Consider the following 19,719-nt stretch of genomic DNA (forward strand, 5'->3'; position numbering starts at 1 on the left):
ACCTCTTTCTTATTATCCCCTGATTTGTACTGACACCATCACAGGTTTCCAGTGACAGAGAGAGTTTGTTATTTATTCACCTCACTGAAAGGCCCATTCTCAGTGTCACTGGGATGACTCTGTTCTTTGTACTGTAACAGAAGTGATGCAGTCACACCATGTTCCAATAAAGAGGCCCCGACCTCCAACAGTAGCTCCATGTGAAAGAAATGAGCACCTGCTAGGAAACTGGGTGCCTGTCATCCCAGCCTCCCTGGTGAGGCATTCACAGGCTATTTTGGACCTCAACTGCAAGTCCGCTTTCAGTTCTGCATGACTGAACCTGCCAAGCTATGGTCCTAAAGCAGCTCACTATTCACAATATTAATGTTTTGTTCATAAAATACAGGGGTGCCAAAAAGAGTATCAAATCCTCTCAGCTGCCTGAGACACACAGAGCAAAATGGCCAAGATGCTCCCAAACAGTTTTCAAGGCAGAGAAAAAAAACCAAGCACGGCATGGCTGGGGGCTAAAAGTGAACATGAGAGCAGCAAGTCAACCTACAGCTTTTTTTCAGGCATTTGGGCTTCCTCAATAGGATTTTAACAGAGAACAGCAAGTGAGATCTGGGGTTGTGCTAAGGGAGCTCCTCCCAGCCACAGAGAGCATCATGAGACTCTGTTTGCTAAGGAAAGTATAACAAGGGAGGAGTAAAGAGCAAAACAGAATGATATGAAGAGCTTGGGAATGAACATATGTAAGGTCAAGGATACACTGTGAAAAGAGATCATTGTTGCTTGATAAAAATAGAGAGCATCAAAGGAAATATGTACTGAAGGAATAACACTACCCTCTTCTAGACCTCTTGTGGGGGCAAAAAAGCCCTGCTGAGTGTATAGAGAATTGCCCCTCACCTTATGCAGAGCCCTTCTGTGTTTTATGCATCCTTCAGCCTCACTGCTAGGGCTAAAAAAAAAAAAAAAAAAGCTTGTCTGTAATGCCTTGGTGGTGATTTTGTGGAATCCTGTCAATTATCCACTAGAAAACATCCTCTGTTCCCTTTACTCTCTGTTAGGATGGGACCTATTTCTGTCTGAATTGTCTCAACCAACTTCAGATAAGGGTGTCCTGCAGATTAAATACCTCATAACCCTGGAATGTCCCAGAGCTTTCCCTCTGTACCTTCCTCAGCCTGACTGAGATGTTAGAATATGGGAAAGGCAGGGAGATTTTCAGAGGAAAATATTAATGGAAAATATAGGGAAAATATAGGGGAAAATCTGCCCCTACTTCTGTCTCCACTGGTGCAGGATAACTTTTGTTAAATTTAACAGACACTGTTTTTTCCAGCCAGGTTTCACACCACTTAGAATTTATATTGTTTGAGATGACTCTCCATTGCTCTGGGATCCTGTTGTGAGAAAGTTACCTTGGTATTATTCTTTATTTGGATTAATCTCATGAGGACAGGTAAGCCCAAGTTAAACAGTCAGCACACAGAATTTTAAGATGTGATGACTTTGGACCTGAGGCTCCCCAGGCCAAGTAGCCTTGCTCTAGATCAAATGTTAAATTTCATTAATGTCCCATGATGCTCAGATCTGAGGGCTTTGAACTTACTTCCACATTAATATGTCATTTCTCTTTATTACAGCTCTCCTGTGCTAGTGCAGAAACTTTAATGGAGGGGCCACAGGCTACCACTTGCAGATGCAGTCCTGCTTTTTGAGGACCAATCCATCAGACAGCAGTGGAACATCACCTCTCATATTCTGGACAGGCAGGCTCTTCAAAATGTTTTCCAAGAAAATTATCTGCACAGAGTTCTGTAAAAATCTAATTCTACCCCATTAACCAGTAGCTTAGAACTAGCCCAGAAAAAAAAAATCAGGTATAATAGCCCTATGACAAATGGGGTAGCACTTAGTCAATTCATTTATCTATGTACTAAATGGATGCTTTAAACCCAACAGCCTCACCTCTTAACCTCCCTGGTTAATGTTTCCAGATGACACACCAAGTGTATCCACTTTATAAAACCACATTAAAATTAGAGAGGGGAAAAGTCTGGTCATCTTGGTTAAACAGGATTTTTTCATAAAGAAGAATACTGAAATTATATTAACAAAGCCTCAAGACTGTTCTGACCTTAAAACAACTGATACTTATTCTCCATTTTGCTGTGACCAACTTGCTTATTAACTGTGTCTCAGCTCAGGGCTCCAGCTTTGTACTGGGGTGCCCACTGTGCAAAGATAAAAGAGAAAGGTGGCCCATGTGCCAGCAACCAAGCCCAATGTGAGGTATAACACAACAGAGAAGCTCCCATGCTCAAAGTCAAGAGTCAGAGCAGAGGTCTGTGCTTGGCAGTGTATTTAATGCACGCCATCAGTCTCATTCTCGCTGCATTTTCCACAGAGCTTGTGACAAATAATTTTAGGAAGGAATTTATAGGATGACCTTGAAGGTGATGTCATGGTGTTTAAACAGAGGGGCTCCTTTGCTGCCTGGTGCAGTGTGGAAAAAACACCTTATCAATGAGAGTGTTGTGCTTTGCTAAATGGAGACACTTGAACTGCATGGAAAGAGGTCACAAAAGGCCTTTAAGGGGCAAAGGTAAGACATTTGGGGTTGGTGCTGCTGACAGAGGAGTTTGGCAAAGCAGTGGCAGGGGGTGATGATGGTGCTGGGGTGGTGTGGTGACCCCTTTTTCCCTCCTCTGCTCTCTACCCTCTCTGCTTTTGCAGTGTCACCCAAGTGGCCCCTACTCTCTGTCAAATGTGCCCCAACAGATTGTTCTGCTGAGTGGCCTTTTTGATGTGCTCTGATGTTTCTACCCCAGCTGGGGCTCTGCACACCCTCTGTGCTGGCTTTCATCAGCACACACAGGAACACAAAGGAGCAGAGACATGTAGGGACGAAGAGCAGTAGATCAGTCAACCTGCTGTGGCTACACAAAACTCCAGGGGTGTTGTAAGGAGTTGGGAAGGGCAGTTCTCTCAAACTGTCCTGCATTGTAGCCTCTCTGCTCCATAGCTTTTCATTAGCATGTCAGAGATCAGCTTTTTACAAAGCTGGAATCAGGAGTGATCTCCATTCTGAATGTATTGGGAAAGTAGGATATTCAAAATTATTGATGCCGTCAAATTTACAACCCAGGAAAGTCACTGGGACATAGGAAAACAGCTCCTGAAAACTTGGACAGTTGTAATCAAAGTCAGAGGCTGGATACACTTCAGGGAGGATGCAGCTCAGAGAATGAGAATGGAATACCCGCTAGAAAGAAAATATATCACAAATGTTATGTTTAACTAGGAAGACTGTGGAATCTTTGCCGAACATATGCCTTAGCCTAAGAGATAGGTCTCCTGAGCTGGCTTCTGACTCTTCATTATTTGAGTCTCTGGTATCAAATACTGCTTTTCTGTGTCAACAGCCTGTCACTGAGATAATGAACTGAACTATTATTTTTTTCCTGGGAGTCTTAATACCTTGTGGCACCTGATGCCACCAAATCATTTTTATTGCAGTCTCCTGTGGGGATTTGTGGTCAGCCAATCAAATGCAAGCTGCTCTCACTGAGCTTCCATGGACAAATATTTACCTGCAGCAGAGTACAGGCAGCTGTAGCTGCAGGCTCCTCTTTATTTATAGCTCAGGCAAGCTGCAGTCTGCCTGCCTTTGGTCACCTGCTCAGAGCTGAGGTTAACACATGAGTAAGCAGTGACTTCCTAAAGGCTAAACTGTATTTGCAGAAAATATCACTTTATCCCTGTCACCGCTATGGACAGATATAAAGTAATCCCTACAGACATATGAAGGCTAAGCCTGCTTATCTGATGGTGCGAGGTCAGACAGAGGCACTGATAGGGGCATGTGTTTACAGTAACACTTGTGATTGCTCTGCAAAAAGACATCCCTCAAAGGGTTTCCTCAAAATATTGGCAGGTCAAAATACAAATTCTTGAGAAAATTAGGCATTTAATAATATATCATCTCCTATCAGGGATGAATCACACAAACACAAAATAACTACGAGTTATTTTCTTAGAGAGCCCAAGTTTATCAGATGACATCTTGCAGGGTTAAGCTGATTAGCACAATGGTCAGGGAGGAAATTCTCCCCAGCAGGCACAGTTACTAGCCGAGGTAGCCAAGGTCTTACCCAGCCTGCGTGGTTGGGCACAAGCTGTGGTGGAGCCAGAGCCAAGCGTGGGCTGACAGGCCAAGCCGGCGCTCCGGTCCAGTTGGCTGTGGTCATTCCCAATGAGAGAGATGGGCTATCCCTGCCTTCTCCTGCATCAAGCCACCCATCTCTCCACAGAGGGAAGTGCACACTGTTCCATGGTCAAATTTGGCTGACACTGGCCAATGGGCTCCAGATTTGATGAAGAACAATCAGAGGGGAAACAGATGGAAAAGCAGCATGAAAGCATAAGCTTTGTTTCTTTAGAAAGCCAGGCTAAAATGTCCTTCTTGGTTTAGAATGACAAATACAGCCTCACATGTGCACAGCAACTGCTTTTGCTACAGCCTCTTGTCTCTCCTGGCTACAAAGCCATGGAAGCCCTATGAAATATTGCCATAGCCACCACTCTTAGCTATGACAGCAAAATATATTGAGGAGCAGAATCTAAATTAATATCTCATTGACCCAAAGCAGCTTGGGCTTCCCTCAGTGTGCGGGCTCCTGTCAGTCCCATGGAGATTCATCAACAGAATCTGGCCTTTAGAGCAGAGCTTGTTGGTCAGTAAGAAAAAGGACTGTATGCAGACAGAGTCCCCAGTGCACAGCAGCTTGTAAGGTGAAGTGGGCTCTGTGGGAGAGGAAAGGGATGAGGGGTCTTTCTGCAGGTGGTAGATGCTGGAAGAGAGAGGCAGTCAAGGCAAGCAGGGAGCACATTTTGGAGCCAGTTAATGGGCCTCCCCTTCAAAAAAAACTTAGGTTTAAGAGCTGTGCATTTCTGCACAACTTGTGTTACACCATGGAATTCAGGTCTTAAGAGGGTCCTTCAACACAGCTCCTTTTCTGGTTCACTGTAAGCACTATCCTGGCTGTACTTTGTTATGAACAAAATTTATCTATTTTTTTTAAGGTTGCAGAGTTAAAACAAGTTGGACCAGTTGCTGTTAAGTTAGGTTCATTGTTAAGAGTTCTTCTTCAATTACCTGTTAATGGTTGGTGATTAGCCATTGTCCCCCTGATGCTTGCCAGGGAGGACACTGGGACCCTTCAGTACCAGGAGAATGGGAATGGCATCAGAGCTAGTATGCAGATGAGAAATGCATTGCACCAAATTTTACAGTTTTCCAGGAAAACCCCTAAAAACAACGAGCCAACATAGAATTAGGGGACCTAGGTGATGTCTAAGGATGAGAGTGTAGTCCAGTGCCTGCTTGGATCCTTTTTGCTTCTCACCCTAACCTGAAAGGATGTTGACTAGAGAGAGGACCTGAGGTGTTGGACCGAAAAGGCAGAATCTCCTAATCTCTCGTGAGGATGGAATCCCCAGCTCTGCCTTCAGACCAGCGGACAAAGCTGCATCACCCTCCTCCTTCGTGCCACCCCTGGGAGCGACTGTGGTGTGGGCGCAACCCGTTGATTTCTCCCCACCTGAGCTGATTCTTTTTAATAAAGGCATTAAAAAGGAGAAAGATCTCCTGCCCATTTATTTCATACTTGTCCTGCAATGTTTGTAGGCCTTCCTGTCCCCAGCACAGCTGCTTTGCAGTCTGGGACAGAACAGGTTTCATGGGCCCAGAGGGGGTGAGGAACCTGTGTGGAGGAGTGAGAGATTCATCAGAACAGCTGTGTCCTGCTAAAGGGATAAGGCAGCTTGGTCCATTCTTTCTCCCCTCTGTGCAAATGGAAGCAATGCAAATTTGGCATAACCCTGGCCTATATTATTCATCAGAAGTCACCTGATGGTGGGATTTGGAAACCAGCCAGTTCCATGGGGTGCTTCCTTCTTACAGCCATCATCATTTCATCTTCCCTATAAATAACTGCAAATTACCCTCCTTCAAATCACGCCTTTTAACTCCTCTTTTCTGGAGTGCCAGTGAGAACTGTCCTTTACCCAGCAGCCTCTGGTGTGATCTGCCCTTACCTCGTTTTCTGTTTTTTCCTTCTTTTTACTTCCTTCTCTGAAATAAAGGATGCTAAATCTCAACATGATTTTTGAATGCTGTTTACTCCCAATCTGTGTTGTTTCCAATTCTACCCCTGTAAATACAAGCTACTGGTGGAGCCCAGTAGGAAAAAAAATATCCCAGCATATGGTTGGCAAATGCAGCATGCTCAGCTCTTGTCTCTAAATGCTGTTTCCCAGTGCTTTCTTCAGAGAATCAACCGTGATTAAATGTGCCAGTGTTCTTCATTGCATTTGGAGGACCTGAAGATCCTTCAGAAAAGTGGAAGCATGAACAACTAAGTAGGTAACCAAGAGCAGTTTAAGGCAGAAACTGCAATTACACTTGAAATGGCTAAACCCAGATCTAGGTAAGAGATACCTCAGTGACTCCTGCACTCTTTAATCCCTTTGCAAACAGCAGTTGATGGCATTTGGATAAACATCTGCTGGAAGTGTGAAGGAGAGCCACCACATTCATATCTGAATACCTGACTTCTTCAGGGTCTCCCAGGCTTTATGACCAGAAACTTCCAGACTCCAAGCCCTCTTCCTCAGATATTGCTGCTGCTGCTGATGCTTCAAGCTTCCCACTGGAAGGTGAGCCTTGAGTTGAGAAGATTTTCACCAGCATGACTGAGGAGGTTACCAAACCCCACTGCCCAGGCTGCCTGGCTGGTGAGACAGCTCAGCTGGCCTTGGTGCAGCTGGCTCAAGTTGGCAGCCCCATGTTTTCCTGCTGGGCAGGCACCAGTCCTGCTCTGCAGCAGGAAGGTTTGAGCTGGCAGTGTAGCATCCACCTCATAAGCCCAATGCAAGCCACCTTGATTTGATATCAGGACTCTATAACTCAAAAAGCTGGAAGTGTTTTGCACTTTTTTCCAAGAAAGTCCATATTTTCACCTCTTAACTTGATTCCAGGAGCTTTTCACTGTATAGAATAGTAATAATAATAATAATAATAAACAAAAGAGAAAAACTAAACTAAATCAAAAGTCCAAGGCTAACATGAACAGAGCTCTCCTTTTGCCCCCCAAAATGCCACTCAATATTCTTCCTCTCCCTTGCCTAGTCAAGTGCTGTGTTGTCCTCATGGACCTTTCCTTGGCCAGTGTGCCACAAGCAGGAGAGATGGGACTGAAGATTGCAGCCTCTTTTTGGAAATCAAATGAAAAGCCCTGCCAAAGCCAGCAGTGACTAATCCACTCACATAATTAGCTGTGGGACAGATGACAATGATTTTCAGAACCCAATACTGCCTGTGAACTGCTGTCCCTGAAAACACTTTGGAAATTTGTCAGCATGCCCTCCACATAGGTCCCAGATATCTCTGCTTCTTCCCTCTCCCATTTCAAACCAGTATTACTCTGTTTTCAAAGAGCATATTTTTAGCTCCTCTGAGAGGAAAAAAGGGCTAATGCTGGGAGATTTTCCCACTGTACAGGTAACAGGAATTACAGCCTGCAGCTGGGATTGCTCCCCTCAGATGGAACTGGCAATCATTCCCCACCGATGGTTTCTGCCAGTTAATTTAAAAGTGTTGTCCTCCCCAAGAGAGCTGTCCACACAAGGCTCCTGGCCCAAATTTTCCAGGTGATTTAATTCCACTGGTGGGATCATGATGGGGGCCACCAGGAGAGATGTCAACTCCAGACAAAATCAATCATGAGCTTGGGCTGAGAATCATTCCCCAGTCAAAGTGAACTGGGATGGGGGGGGAGGGGGGGGAATTAAGGGGGAAGGTTACATTTACTATAAAAATCTGCATCTAAAGATCAAATCCATTCCTAAGTGTCAGTACCAGCCTGAATTATTAAAGCAGAAATTATTTTCTGAGGTTAATTTTCCTTTCCTTGCTTGTGTTAGCAAATCCTGCCTAGCAACAGAGGTGACCTCTGGAGGTTGCTTCTAGCAGTGTTTCACGTGGCTCTATTTGTTCACTGTCTGCAGCTCCTTCCCATCCAGACAGCCCAACGAGAATAGCCAGTTTCTCGTCAGCATTATCTTCCAATTGCTATGTGACAGCCCTGCTTTGTGGCATGTCAAGTTACAAACACTGTCAAGAAAGATTTAAATCCCCCAGAAAACAATTAATCTTTGAATAAAAATAAGTATCTATGAATCATTCCTTTTAAAAATAAGCACTTATGAGAATTCACACTGTCTTAAGTAGTAAAAGCTTCTGTTTGACTCTAACAAAATCAGAGTAACTCTGTGACAGAAATGGCTGGATTCCTAAAGCTTTTCTTCCCTCCCCTTCAAGAAGGGATAAAACCCAGGCCATTATGGTCCCAGACAATCCCTGTTTTCTCAGCTTCTCTCTTTCAAATCAGGGTGAATTTAATCTAAACTCTTAATTATAGACTGGATCCTAAAAGCTGCTAAAATAAAGTGCCAATTATGCACAGCTCCTCAGTGATCCAGGCAGGGAGTTAATCACTGCCCTCACATCTGGTACAGCCCCTACTGCCTTGCAAATCCCTGCCTGAAGACTGGTCCCAGCTGGGAACAGATTAACTCCTTTCTCTCAAGCATCCAAACTGCTCTAAAGGCTACATCCAGGAGTATTCACAACCTCAGCCTGGTATGTTTCCCTTTCAGCTCCCAGGTCCCAGAGGGACCTCAGAGGGCAGGAGCAAGGCTTAAAATAGGAAAGATATGGAAAATGTCTGTGAACAAAGCTTGCAATTGATTTCCTTGATGCCTTAGGGAGTGTAAGGCAGCATGCAGTGTGTGCAGGGTAGGTCCCCAGAGCCTGCAGTCACAGCAAGAACAGGGCACAGGAGAAGGAACCCGCACCTATTCACCACATCTCTGTGCATGCTGCTTCTGTACTTTGAAGGGCTGTTTATGCCTGACTTCTTTGCCTGGATGTAACCAATTCCTTTACCTCCCTTCTACTTTAAAACATAATTTTGTATAGAAAAAAACAGTTGAGATGTGTTTCCACCATCACACAGAGCACTAAAGGTGATTTGCTTGTAGGACTAACAGCAAAGTCTTTGCATTTTGCCAGCCTTTTTCTTGGCATTGACTCATTTGAGTGCCATGTGTGGACCTCCTCTCCTGTTCACCATCGCACAGGTGGCCTCTCCTTCCCTCCCAAGCCACAGCTCAGTCTTGCTACAGGTCCAACAGTTATACAAAAAACTACCAGGAGAGCAATGTCAGGAAATTATTTCCTATATTTGCCTTTCCACTTGACGTAGGCTGATTTCTAGAAAGGAGGAAAAACACCAGTATTAGTTGGAAAATTGAGTGCTGCTCAGCTGGTAGGAAAAAATTCCTCGATGCTGTGGCTCTCAGTTTGAGAGCTGGTGTCATGAGCCAAAAACTGATTTATAAACTGTCCTGTCTCATGTTGAGTATTTATAATTCTACAACACTCTCCCAGAGAGGAGGGATCACATAACTTAGCCCAGGCTTAAATGACTCCACAAAAAGCAAAGCAATGGTGAATCAAGCCGTGCACAGGAAGGACAAACAGCGTGTCAGAAAAGTCCCAAATGCTGATTTGCTTAAGGCAAGAAAACCATTGAGTTATGGTATTGCACTTTGATATGCATAAAAAGTCTCATTTGTAAGGTGGTCTCCTGCCTTAACAAAGCACCTCAGGCTTTTTTAAAGTGGTTTCTACACACAGTTATTTCAGCTGACTGTTTGCTCAGTTTGCTTACTTTACGCAGTGGTGACAAGATAAATATCTCTGGGTTCCAATTTACTTTATGTTTCTCAGCTTTGTCAAGGCATTATTTAGAATGTTGTGTTGAACAGCTGATTCCGAGCTGGAGCTTGCCCCTGCCTACATGCAAATGAACGATCAGATTGTGGGTTTGGGCCAAAGAACCGGGGAACTCATTAAACAAACAAACTGCAGAGCAGTAATTCAATAGCTAGGACAGGGCTAAGTATCATCTGCCCTCAGGTGGGATGAGTCAATTGCAGACAGAGCTATGCTGCACAAAAGAAAATCTCCCAGGTCATGCAAGATAAAAACCCGCGATTAATGAAGTCTTGATTAACTCAAATCGATCATTTAACAGCCATCTCTTGTTCTGTCCCGATTGTGTTTGCGCACCGGGAAAGGGCGGGCAGGGCGGCGCAGTGAGTCACTGCACACGGACAGCCACCCCCTGCCCCGAGAGCCACCGCGCTCCTTTTGCAGCAGAAAACGACAAGGATTAGTGACAGTGAGCCAGCAAAGATGCCACTATGTGGGCTGCCCGTGGAGGGCTGTGTGGCAACCTAACGTGGCTCATGTGTGCATCACTGTCCCCGAAGTTAGGGATGTGGGCAGGAGTGGTGTGTCACACGCTATCAATAGCCACTAACAGCGCCTGCAGAAGCCGGGGATAATTAACAACCACAGAAAACTCACCTGCCTGGCACATGGTTCAGCTCTCCTTTCAGTTACTGATCAGTTGCTCAAGTGAATTTGCCAGGGGAAAAAAAGCTTCTCCTGGTGTTTCAAGCTGATTCGACCGATTTATTTCTTTAATCCATTTCTTGGCTGTGTCATTTTGCTTTCCTGCCCTTAGTTCTGAGCTGTTCCTTGTGTTTAATCAGCTTCTATTCTTTCAAGTGTAAGTGTCACTGGATTTATCTTGTTTGCTCACTATTTTGGGGGGAAGGAGTACTGCATTGTTCAATTCCTTTGGGAGCTACCCACAACAAGTATTCCAAACAGAAACACATTTGCTTGTGACTTACTCGACCCGGGAGAAACCAGCTCCCTTTGCCCACAGGCAGTCACACTGCATTCTGTGAGCTCTGAGGCTGCTTCTCAGCTTTAGGTAGCAAGGGAGGAAAAAAACACCAACCCCCAGACAAAGCCAAAATGCCCAGCTGGTTTGACTACCAGATTTTATCTGTCCAGGGAGGAGAAGCATGGCAGGGCTCTGTGAGATCACTACTAAGTTGACACTGGGGGACAGGAAAAGAGGAAATCACAGGTCAATTGAGTATCATGTTTAAAAGCATCCCAGTCCTTGTGATGTGCTTCTTCTTGAATTAGTTTGTTCTCAACTATCTAAAATTGGATCTTCCCAAAGTGAGTTAGAAGCTGCCAAGTGTCTGCATGATTTTTTGGGCAAAAATCTGCAAGGGATTGGAATGAGATCAGTGTTTCTCTTGCTAACCGATCAGATTTGAGCCTGAGATTCCACCAGACTGAGGTCAGTCAGTACATTTCCGTGGAGAAAAGTCACACTAAATGATAATAGCTGAGTTTTTGAAAAAACAGAATTAGGAAATTCCAATGTAAGTGCTGTACTGCAAGGAATTCAAATGAATCTGTTCCTGTGATCCACTTCCTTGTGCGATTTTACCTCTAAAATATAGTCACGGCTGTGAGGGCACGTAAAGGCCTTAATTGCACTGTCTGGCCTCAGCAGCAGCTGTGTTTAGCTCTTGTGGGACCATGAGATCCCTGAGAGCCCTGCTGTGCTGGCTCTGCCTCCAGCTGCTGCCCTCTTGGAACATCAGGCCATTGCTGTGCCCTGGCAAATACTCCAGAAGCTGTTTTCCACCATGTGGCTTTCAAGGGCTAAGAGTGGTTAATTAGTTCAGTCTAACAACTCTTTCCAGACCTGATTGGTCTAGATTTTAATAGGGTACCTGTGAAAGTCCATTTGTTTTTTGCTGTTTAGAGGCTCATGAAGGGCTGATCCCTCCATGCAGCCTCCCACATTCCAGGCTGAGGCTGCACTATGAGCTAAGTCCCTATTGCCTAAGTCTCTCTGAAATGGAGTCAGGCACCTACATGATGCCTTTTGGAAATCTGTCTGAACACTGTAATAATAATAAATAGCTGTCACATTAGCAGATTCCTAGAAGCTTGACTAATAATGATGCAACAACAGTATGATGAAATACTCTTCCATGCTTTATTGGCAAGTTACTGGAGTGCTTTTCTGCTTTCTTCCTGCTTTCTGCCCCCTCAGAATGCATGGAGTATCCATCTCTTCCCCTAAAGACTTCTTCTTTCAAGGACATAGCCAGCCATACCCTCCATCCTGTGATGGAGTGTACAGGTCCCATATCAAGTGGTCACTGCTGCAGCTCAGCTCCCTGCACTGTTGATGCCCTGTTGCCTGCCTGTGTTGCAGCTGTTGATGCATAATCCTGTGTGAAGGCAAATATCCCCCCCACATCACATCCTGCAAACCTAGGAAGGGACCTTGCTCACCTCTGTCACATGTGAGCAATCTGCATGTGGAGTCCCAGTGAAATGGGAAAACTGAATCAGGCACATTGTGGGTTGCTTACATGAGTCCTGTGATACAGCTTTGTGAGTCCACCTGATTTTAAATCTGTAGTAATTCTTATTCTTCTTGTTCTCACCTGTTTCACTGGCTTATGAGTGACTCAAGCTGCCTTTACTAAAAGTCTCTTGCTAGAGTAACTCAGAGCCTGCCCTGAGCAAGGCCAGTCACATGTGCTGAATAATTATGTTACTCATCATATAAGCAACTGGCCACATGAAAACCCTCAAGCACCCTTCCTTTGGGATCTCATCCAAAATGGAGCCTGGAAAGCAAACAAATGGAAGACTCTTTTCCTTGTGCTCCTGGCCTAACCCTGCCAGTCCCCCTCTGACAGGACAAGGGGCTTCAGATCATTTGCTTCTACTCTCTTGTACTCCTAATTTTTATCTCTGCAGCAAGAACTACATTGCTTACTCAGCAGACTGCTTGAACATCTTTCTGTGTGTTCTGATGTAAGGTCTGCAGAGAGCTTCCTCCTCTTTGTTACTATTGTACCTGGGAAGGAAATAAATCCTTTCTCACTTCTGTCGAGGTTTCAGGAATGCCCTGGAATAAACCATGGATCATCTCTCTTAGGCTGTCCCAGAGGCAAACACGTTAGTGTTTACTCAGCTGTGCAGCTGGGCTCCGAGGGACAGCCCCCTGGCAGACCTCTGAAGCACTTGCAGAAGGGGAGCTGGGCGTTTTCTGTTTCCTCAGGTGCAGGCTCCTCTCACAAGCTTCGCTTGCTGAGACACACAGTCCCTGCAGGGAGTGGTGCCACCCACATGTCAGGGCTGCTGGATAGAAACCAGGTGTGAAGTCTCCCTCCTCAAGGTTTCTCCATCCTGAAGACTGGTGTTAAACGTGGACACACATCTGCTGAGCTCTCCTCCTGGTCTCCCGTGCATTGTACCTTCACTGTTTGACTGTTTAACAATGACCAAGTATTATTAGGGTGTCAAAAGGATCACAAAACAAGTCTCTACCCAACCATTTCAGTGGTATGGATGTAGCTGTTTATTGGGTAGGTTTCCAGGTCCTGTCCCCTTCCCTTGCATCTCCTGTCTCCCCTTTTTATGTGGGCCACCTGTTTCTTCCCCCAGGCTCTGCTTGCCTTTTCCACTCTGCTCCCTCTGAATTTAGCACCTTTGATAAATGTCTTTGGGTAGATATCTGTGAACAAAAGAAAGTATTACGCCTAGAGTGTGGCTGGCTGTTTTCCTTTACACAGGCTCACCTTTGACACTCAGAAGTGTGCCTCCTAAGCAGGGGGTGGTACTGTTAAAAGACTGAAGGCAACACTGAATCAGCTTCAAGACCTTTGAGGAAATGCTATGTTGACTGAGGTTGGGAAACTCCACCCAGAGCTCCAGGAACAGCCAATGGAAAAGACTGACAATACTGCAAAGATTTCTTCTCACTCCCCAGTCTGTGATGTGACAATTGTAACAAACCACTTTCATCTCTTGGTGAATGCAACCAAAAATGAAACAGTTATGGGAATTCATCTGGGCCTCAGGTGTGTGTACATTTATATATTCCCAAGTTAGTAGATTCCTCTGATTATATAAAAACCCCCAGCAATCCAGTGCAGACATTAAAGTGTCCTGTTCTGTACAGGCTCTGAATGTCTCTGCATGGGGCCCTTTCTAGCCCAATCTGTCTTTGTTCTCACCCAGTGCTCACAAACAATAGGGACAGCCCAGACTGTCTGATGAAGTCCACGTGCGTTGGAGTAGCTGCTCTCCCCCAAACTGTTTATCTCCTGGTAGACAGCTGCTGTGATGCTTTTCTGTGCCAAGGGAACGGTTTCAGCTTTACCTTCTCAGCTGAGGATACAAGCTCCCTTGAAATCACCTCCTATAAAACACAGAGGAGTTGGCAGCTGGCTCATTGCATCAGCTGGGTCACTGGGGCACCACCCCACAGCATCTTCTCTCTGCTCTAACACACGTGCATCAAACCAAGCCTTTGTGTGGAGGAAGTGGCATAATCAGATGGTTGTCATCCATGAGTTGGACACCTGACAAAATCTCCCCCGAAGGAAAGTGATAACATGTGTGATCTTGCAGAGCATTACCACTGGACAGGATTTGTGAGACAGGACTTTCAGACTTAAACCTGAAAGGTCTCCTTTTTTCAGTAACTGTCCTTCACTGTGGAGGACCAAAAAAAGAAGGCTCAGCAATGAAAAACCCTGCAAGATCCTCGCCCCACTGTGATATGTTTGTGTCACCACCCACCCTACTTAGCAACTTTGCTTTCTTTGCTAGGGCATGGCAGTGAGACTCACTGCAACAGTGCCTGGCCCCAGGGTCTCTGTGTCTGCCTGCTGGCCTCCCTGAACTGTCCTGTGCACAGCGATGGCTCCTGGTTTCTGCAGGACACCGTTCTGCATTCCCTGGCACCAGGCCTGATTACTGGCTCCATTCCTGATGTCTTAATAATGGCATGGACATTCAAAGTCCCTCTTCAGGCATTAAATACTTTCTCTGATATGGCTCCTGGGTCTTTTGGGGTTTTACATTTAAACACCTTTTAAAATCTGGCCAACAGCTACTAGGTATGGTGACAGGTAATGAGACCAGCTCTGTCATTGTGGAGAACGTGTGGAGGGACTGCTTCATCACTGACCTTCATCTTTTGACACTGAGATTAACTGTAGAAATAATTTCCCCTGGCAAAAAAATACAACCCTCTGAAAAAGTATCTTTAAGTAGGACTTGTGCCTGTGTCAAGCTTTCAGGTGAGCAAAAACACTAAGTGTCTGCTTGTGATATCAAGTGGAAGACAATTACTTTTTTGTGTGTGTCAGTAGGCTTACCTTATGAGAATGAAGCTGCAGGCTGTACCATCTCCTCTGAAAAACACAGGCTATCAGTAGCCACAGCCAAATAACAAGAGCAGCTCGTGGGATGAACCCAGCCTTTGATGCGAGGCAAAGCTGAGAAGGCACAGAGGGGGCAGTGAGGAGTCACGCTGTCTCCCAGAGAGATCACAGCCTGTAAGCCTGGCTCTGTATTTCAGCTGCCTCCTCTCTGCTGACAGAAATCCTGGGCACGGAAGGAACAGCAATGGAAAATCCCACTGCATCATTGTCCCACCTCAGGCATGCCTGGTTTGGTAGGCTTAACTTTGCCATACAGAAATCCACAAGCATACCAAAAGATTATTAGTGGTTCTGGAGAAGAAGCAGGAACAAAAACTACTGAGCTGTAAGTTTTTCTTTTTAAAGGGAGAAGATATGCACAACAGTCTCCAAGCCCTGACACTCATTCAGTGGGATGTACCCAGGTCCTGCTGAATTCCACTGAAGTTTTGTCACAGGTTTTAATTAGATTGATATGTTGGTGGTTGAGTTTCACTACACAGTTCTGTCTGAGATTGTGATTAATTCCTCAGCTAGCCAATTATCTCTGAAATGCTTCCTAGAGAGTTGCTCATAGCACTGAGAAATGGCTTTAGATGGGGCAAATATTAAAGGTGGGTCTTACTAAGGCTGTTGGGCATCTTCCTTTTCTCTGGTTCATGAAGTTCCAGACCTAACATAGCCTTTTTTGCTCAGTAGTGCTGCAGAGAAGTCTGGCTCCTCCAGAGTAATCTGAGCTTTTTTGATATCAATCAGCTGTGGAAAAGGCCCAGGGTCTTCCCAAAACCTGGCATAAGAAGTAAAGGAGCAAACTGCTGACTGCACTGCATTTCCCTATGTCAGAGGAGAATTAATTAATGTTTTCAGGCTGCTTTGAAAATTAAAAGTGCCATGTGGTACAATACTGCCGTTCCTGTTTTTCACCCTGTAGCTGACACGTAGCATGTCCCTTACAAGCTAATTGGAAATTGCTTTTGGTATTTTTAGCATTTTTCAGCAGAGCTGCTACAGCCTGCTGCTTTGTTCTATTAAACGTGCCCTACCTCACCCTCCCCTACCCCCCTTTCCTCTAAGCTCCTCTGCGAGGGAAATAAAAACATCAGTCCCTGGCACCATCTGTCAAGCACAGGCTAATCCATTCTCTGCTTGTCTCATGGTCAGTTTGGTTTCTCTCTGATTGGTACAGCTACCCTTCTTATTGCTGAGAGTTTAATTCTATTCATAGGTTTGGGCCCTGCTTCGTTTTCCTGGTAATATTATTGTGATGATTGCAATATTCAGACATACAACCCCTCCATATGCCCAGACTGGAGAAGGGTACTTAAGCAAACCTGCAACCTCCCAGTAAGGCAGGGAGCATCACTCTGCCCCTTGTACAGAGGGAAAATGAGGCAGGAAGAACCAGCTTGCCCTGGGATGTGTGGGTGCCTCAGCAGCAGAGCTGAGCAGTGAACTCACAGGCCCCAGATAAGACCCAGTCACCAGTGCTGGCTAAAGCTTTGACTCTCTGCTGTGTTTTGGCTTTGTTTGCAGTGATCTCCACGGGAGCTGTGCAGAGATGAGTAAGACATGGACCTTTGCATGGCTCCTCTGACAAGATGCAGCAGACCCACAAGGGACACAGCTCGCGGTTACCCAGTGAGGATCAGCAGCAGATCAGGTCAGCCTGTTAACAGAGGGGGCATGTTGGATCGGTTATTTCCTCCATTTGTTGGTGGTAAATGGGACCCCAGGCACGGCTTTATGGCTTCCTTCTAATATTCTCAGTACTTCTGCTGTCCCTGTGCCATTAACCAAGCGGTGATTGCTGTCTGATGGACTGCTCTAACATCTTTCACTCCCTTTCCATGATCTAAAGAGAGGCTGATGAGAGGCCAGTGAGAAATGTCAATGCTCAGCTCTGCTCAGGATCAGGCCAGAGCTGACCATACTGAAGAGATCTGATTTTCTGCAGGTCTGTCCAAAGCAAACAGCAGCTCTTAGCACATTGATGTTGACCTGTCACTGACTGTCTACCCTCACACAGGCTGTTGTATTCTCTTCTACCTCATAATTTCTTTTTATAAAAGAATCCATGCAGAAGACACAGGCTGAAGAACAGCTGGGTGTGTAAGCAGGTTTTCTGTGCTGCATATTCACAGATAGATGCCCCTCTGCCTCGGTGTGAAATGACAAAAGAATCCTGCTGACTCATTCCTTCCTGCCATTACTGCAGCTCCTCTGGTGATACCACATGGATAGACCCGGGAATGAAAATACTTTCTCCAGAACAGACATCCTTAAAATGGCATGGCTTACCCATAGAAGGAAAACAACACCTTTTTGCATCTCTTTTTCATAACCAACAACTCAAAAGGACTTTTTTCATTGTGTTTTGTCCAAGACCACTATTTGCCAAGGAGGCAGTCTGTGAGCACTTAAAACTGGCAGGGAACTGATAGCTCTTGCAAACAAATGTTAAGAAGGGCCACACTTCACCTCATTCTTCTCTGATGTTTCATCTCCACAGTGGGCAGTGTTTAAGGTATCCCACAAAGATTTCAATGTGAATGGTCTGAAAGTCTGCAAGCAGCATGAGTCACTGAGGGGGGATGTCACCAAAATCCATCTCTGTGTCTTTCTACACCTCCAACCCTCAAAGGGCCCCATAGTGTGGTGAGGCTCACAGGCAGGGAAGTCCAAATCCCTGAGAATGCAGGTGCCTGGGGACAGGACTCCCCTTCCTCCCAGCCAGGACCATGGCAATATGCTCTAGGGGTGCAGGGAGGTGTTGGGTGGCTCTGGCATTCAGCTCCCCTAGGAGTGGGAATTTCTGCCAGGCTGTGAGGGAAGCAAGGGGGTCTAGGAGGCTGGTAGAGGGGGAGTGGAAGGCACCAGGCTCAGGGCAGCAGCTGACAGGTGCCTGGGAAATGGAACTTGGCAGGTGGGGAAGGGCTTAGCGCTGCCTCAAGGCTCCAGCTTTGGCTCTGACACCGGCTCCAGGCCTGGCTCCATCTCCAGCTCTGGCCCTGCTCCAGCCCCCCAAAAGCTGGGCTGCAGCGCTGAGCACTGCCCTGGCCCCTGTCCTCAGCACTGGCGGGAGTACTGTGCTCAGCTCTGAGCCTCTCACATTAAAGGGACATTGAGGTGCTGGAGTGTGGCCAGCAAAGGGCAACAAGGCTCACGAAGGGTCTAGAAAACACATCTTGTGAGCAATGGCCGAGGGAGCTGCGGCTGTTCAGCGTGGAGGAGAGCCCGCTGCTCTGCAGTTACCTGAGAGGGTGCTGCAGGGAGGTGGGGGCTGCTCCGCTCCGACCTGTCTGCAGCGACAGCGCCAGAGAAAATGGCCTTAAACTGATTGTCACTTAAGCGGATTGTCATTGTTAGGGTGGTGAGGAATTGCAATAGGTTGTCCAGGGAGGTCACCATGCCTGAAGGTGTTCAAGAGGTTTCTGGACATGGTGTTGGGTGGTGTGGTGTAGTGATTTAGGGGTTACCGTGGTAGTGCTAGGTGGACGATCAGAGTAAATGACATTACAGTTCTCTTCCAGCCTTGATGATTCGATGATTCTGTGATTCCGTAATTCTATAACTGTAATTCTGCCATTCTGTAATTCCGTGACTCCGTGACCCGGCGCGCCCCGCCGAGCGCGGCCGTGAGGCGACCCGGGGCGGGGCGGAGCGCGAGGCGGCAGGGGCGGGGCCTCCGCGGCAGTGAATGGGCTGGACCGGGGGCGGGGCCTCGCCGCGCTGATTGACAGAGGGCGGGGCCACGGCGGGGCGGAGCCGCGCGGCCGAGCCGGAGCGCCGGGGCCGTGGAGGGCGGGGGAGACACCGGGCACGGAGCCGCCGCCGCCGCAGCTGTTCCCCGCAGCCAGGTAACCGGGCGGGGGCCGCGCTCGCCCCGCGCTACCAGGGGAGGCCAGGGCGGCTGGGGGGGGGAGGTGGCGACCGCCGCGCCGCGGCGCTGTGTCTGTCGGGCCGCGGCAGAGCCCCGGGCGAGCTCCGGTCCGGCGACGGGCGCGGAAAGGGGCAGTGGTCGGCCCTGCCTGACCCGGTGCGTGACCCGGTGCGTTACCCGGCGACGCCACAAAGCACCGGCCTTCCCCACCGCGTCCCCTTCTCCGTCAGCGTCTCCCAGCGCCGCCCAGCCTGCCCGGCGGGGGCCGGCACTGAGCACCCCCTCCCCGTCGCCGCCGACACAACTTCCTCCCCCGGCCCGGCACTGGGCAACTTTTCGGGCCGGTTCTTGTGCGGAGCCCCGGGCGGGTGGGCGCGGGGCCGGGCCCGGTGCGGGAGCGGGGGCGGCTCGAGGATGGGGGGCGGCGGTGGGCCCCGGGCACGGCCCCTCGGTGCGGCGGAGGCGGCGGCGGTGCCTCCCCGTCAGCTGTTTCCTGCTGTTTGTTGTCAGGGCTCCTGCTCTCCCGGCAGCGCCCGGCGGCGGCGGGGGGGGGACGGGACGAGCCGGGCCGGCCCCGGTTGGCTGCGCGCGCCCCCGTGACGGCGCGCGGG

General features: G+C 47.5%; 2 protein-coding genes across 5 annotated transcripts in view; one reads left to right on the plus strand and one right to left on the minus strand.

Annotated features, from left to right (window-relative positions):
• Positions 1 to 18,793: 18,793 nt before the first annotated feature.
• Positions 18,794 to 19,719, minus strand: part of LOC121365315 (translation initiation factor IF-2-like) — a 3,663-nt gene continuing 2,737 nt past the window's right edge. The window contains exon 2 of the mRNA XM_041489409.1: positions 18,794 to 19,715. Within this exon, the coding sequence (XP_041345343.1) occupies positions 18,794 to 19,715 (922 nt within the window). The remainder of the gene's footprint in view (positions 19,716 to 19,719) is intronic.
• The window catches only part of YPEL5 (yippee like 5), a 12,611-nt gene continuing 11,840 nt past the window's right edge, over positions 18,949 to 19,719 (plus strand). For 3 of the 4 annotated variants that reach the window (XM_041489347.1, XM_041489346.1, XM_041489350.1), the window contains exon 1: positions 18,949 to 19,085. The gene's annotated coding sequence lies outside the window, so the exon portion shown is untranslated. The remainder of the gene's footprint in view (positions 19,086 to 19,719) is intronic. The other variant, XM_041489349.1, reaches the window with a different exon arrangement.

Source organism: Pyrgilauda ruficollis, unplaced genomic scaffold, assembly GCF_017590135.1.
Source record: "Pyrgilauda ruficollis isolate IOZ18807 unplaced genomic scaffold, ASM1759013v1 scaffold93, whole genome shotgun sequence".
NCBI classification, from domain to species: Eukaryota; Metazoa; Chordata; class Aves; order Passeriformes; family Passeridae; genus Pyrgilauda; species Pyrgilauda ruficollis.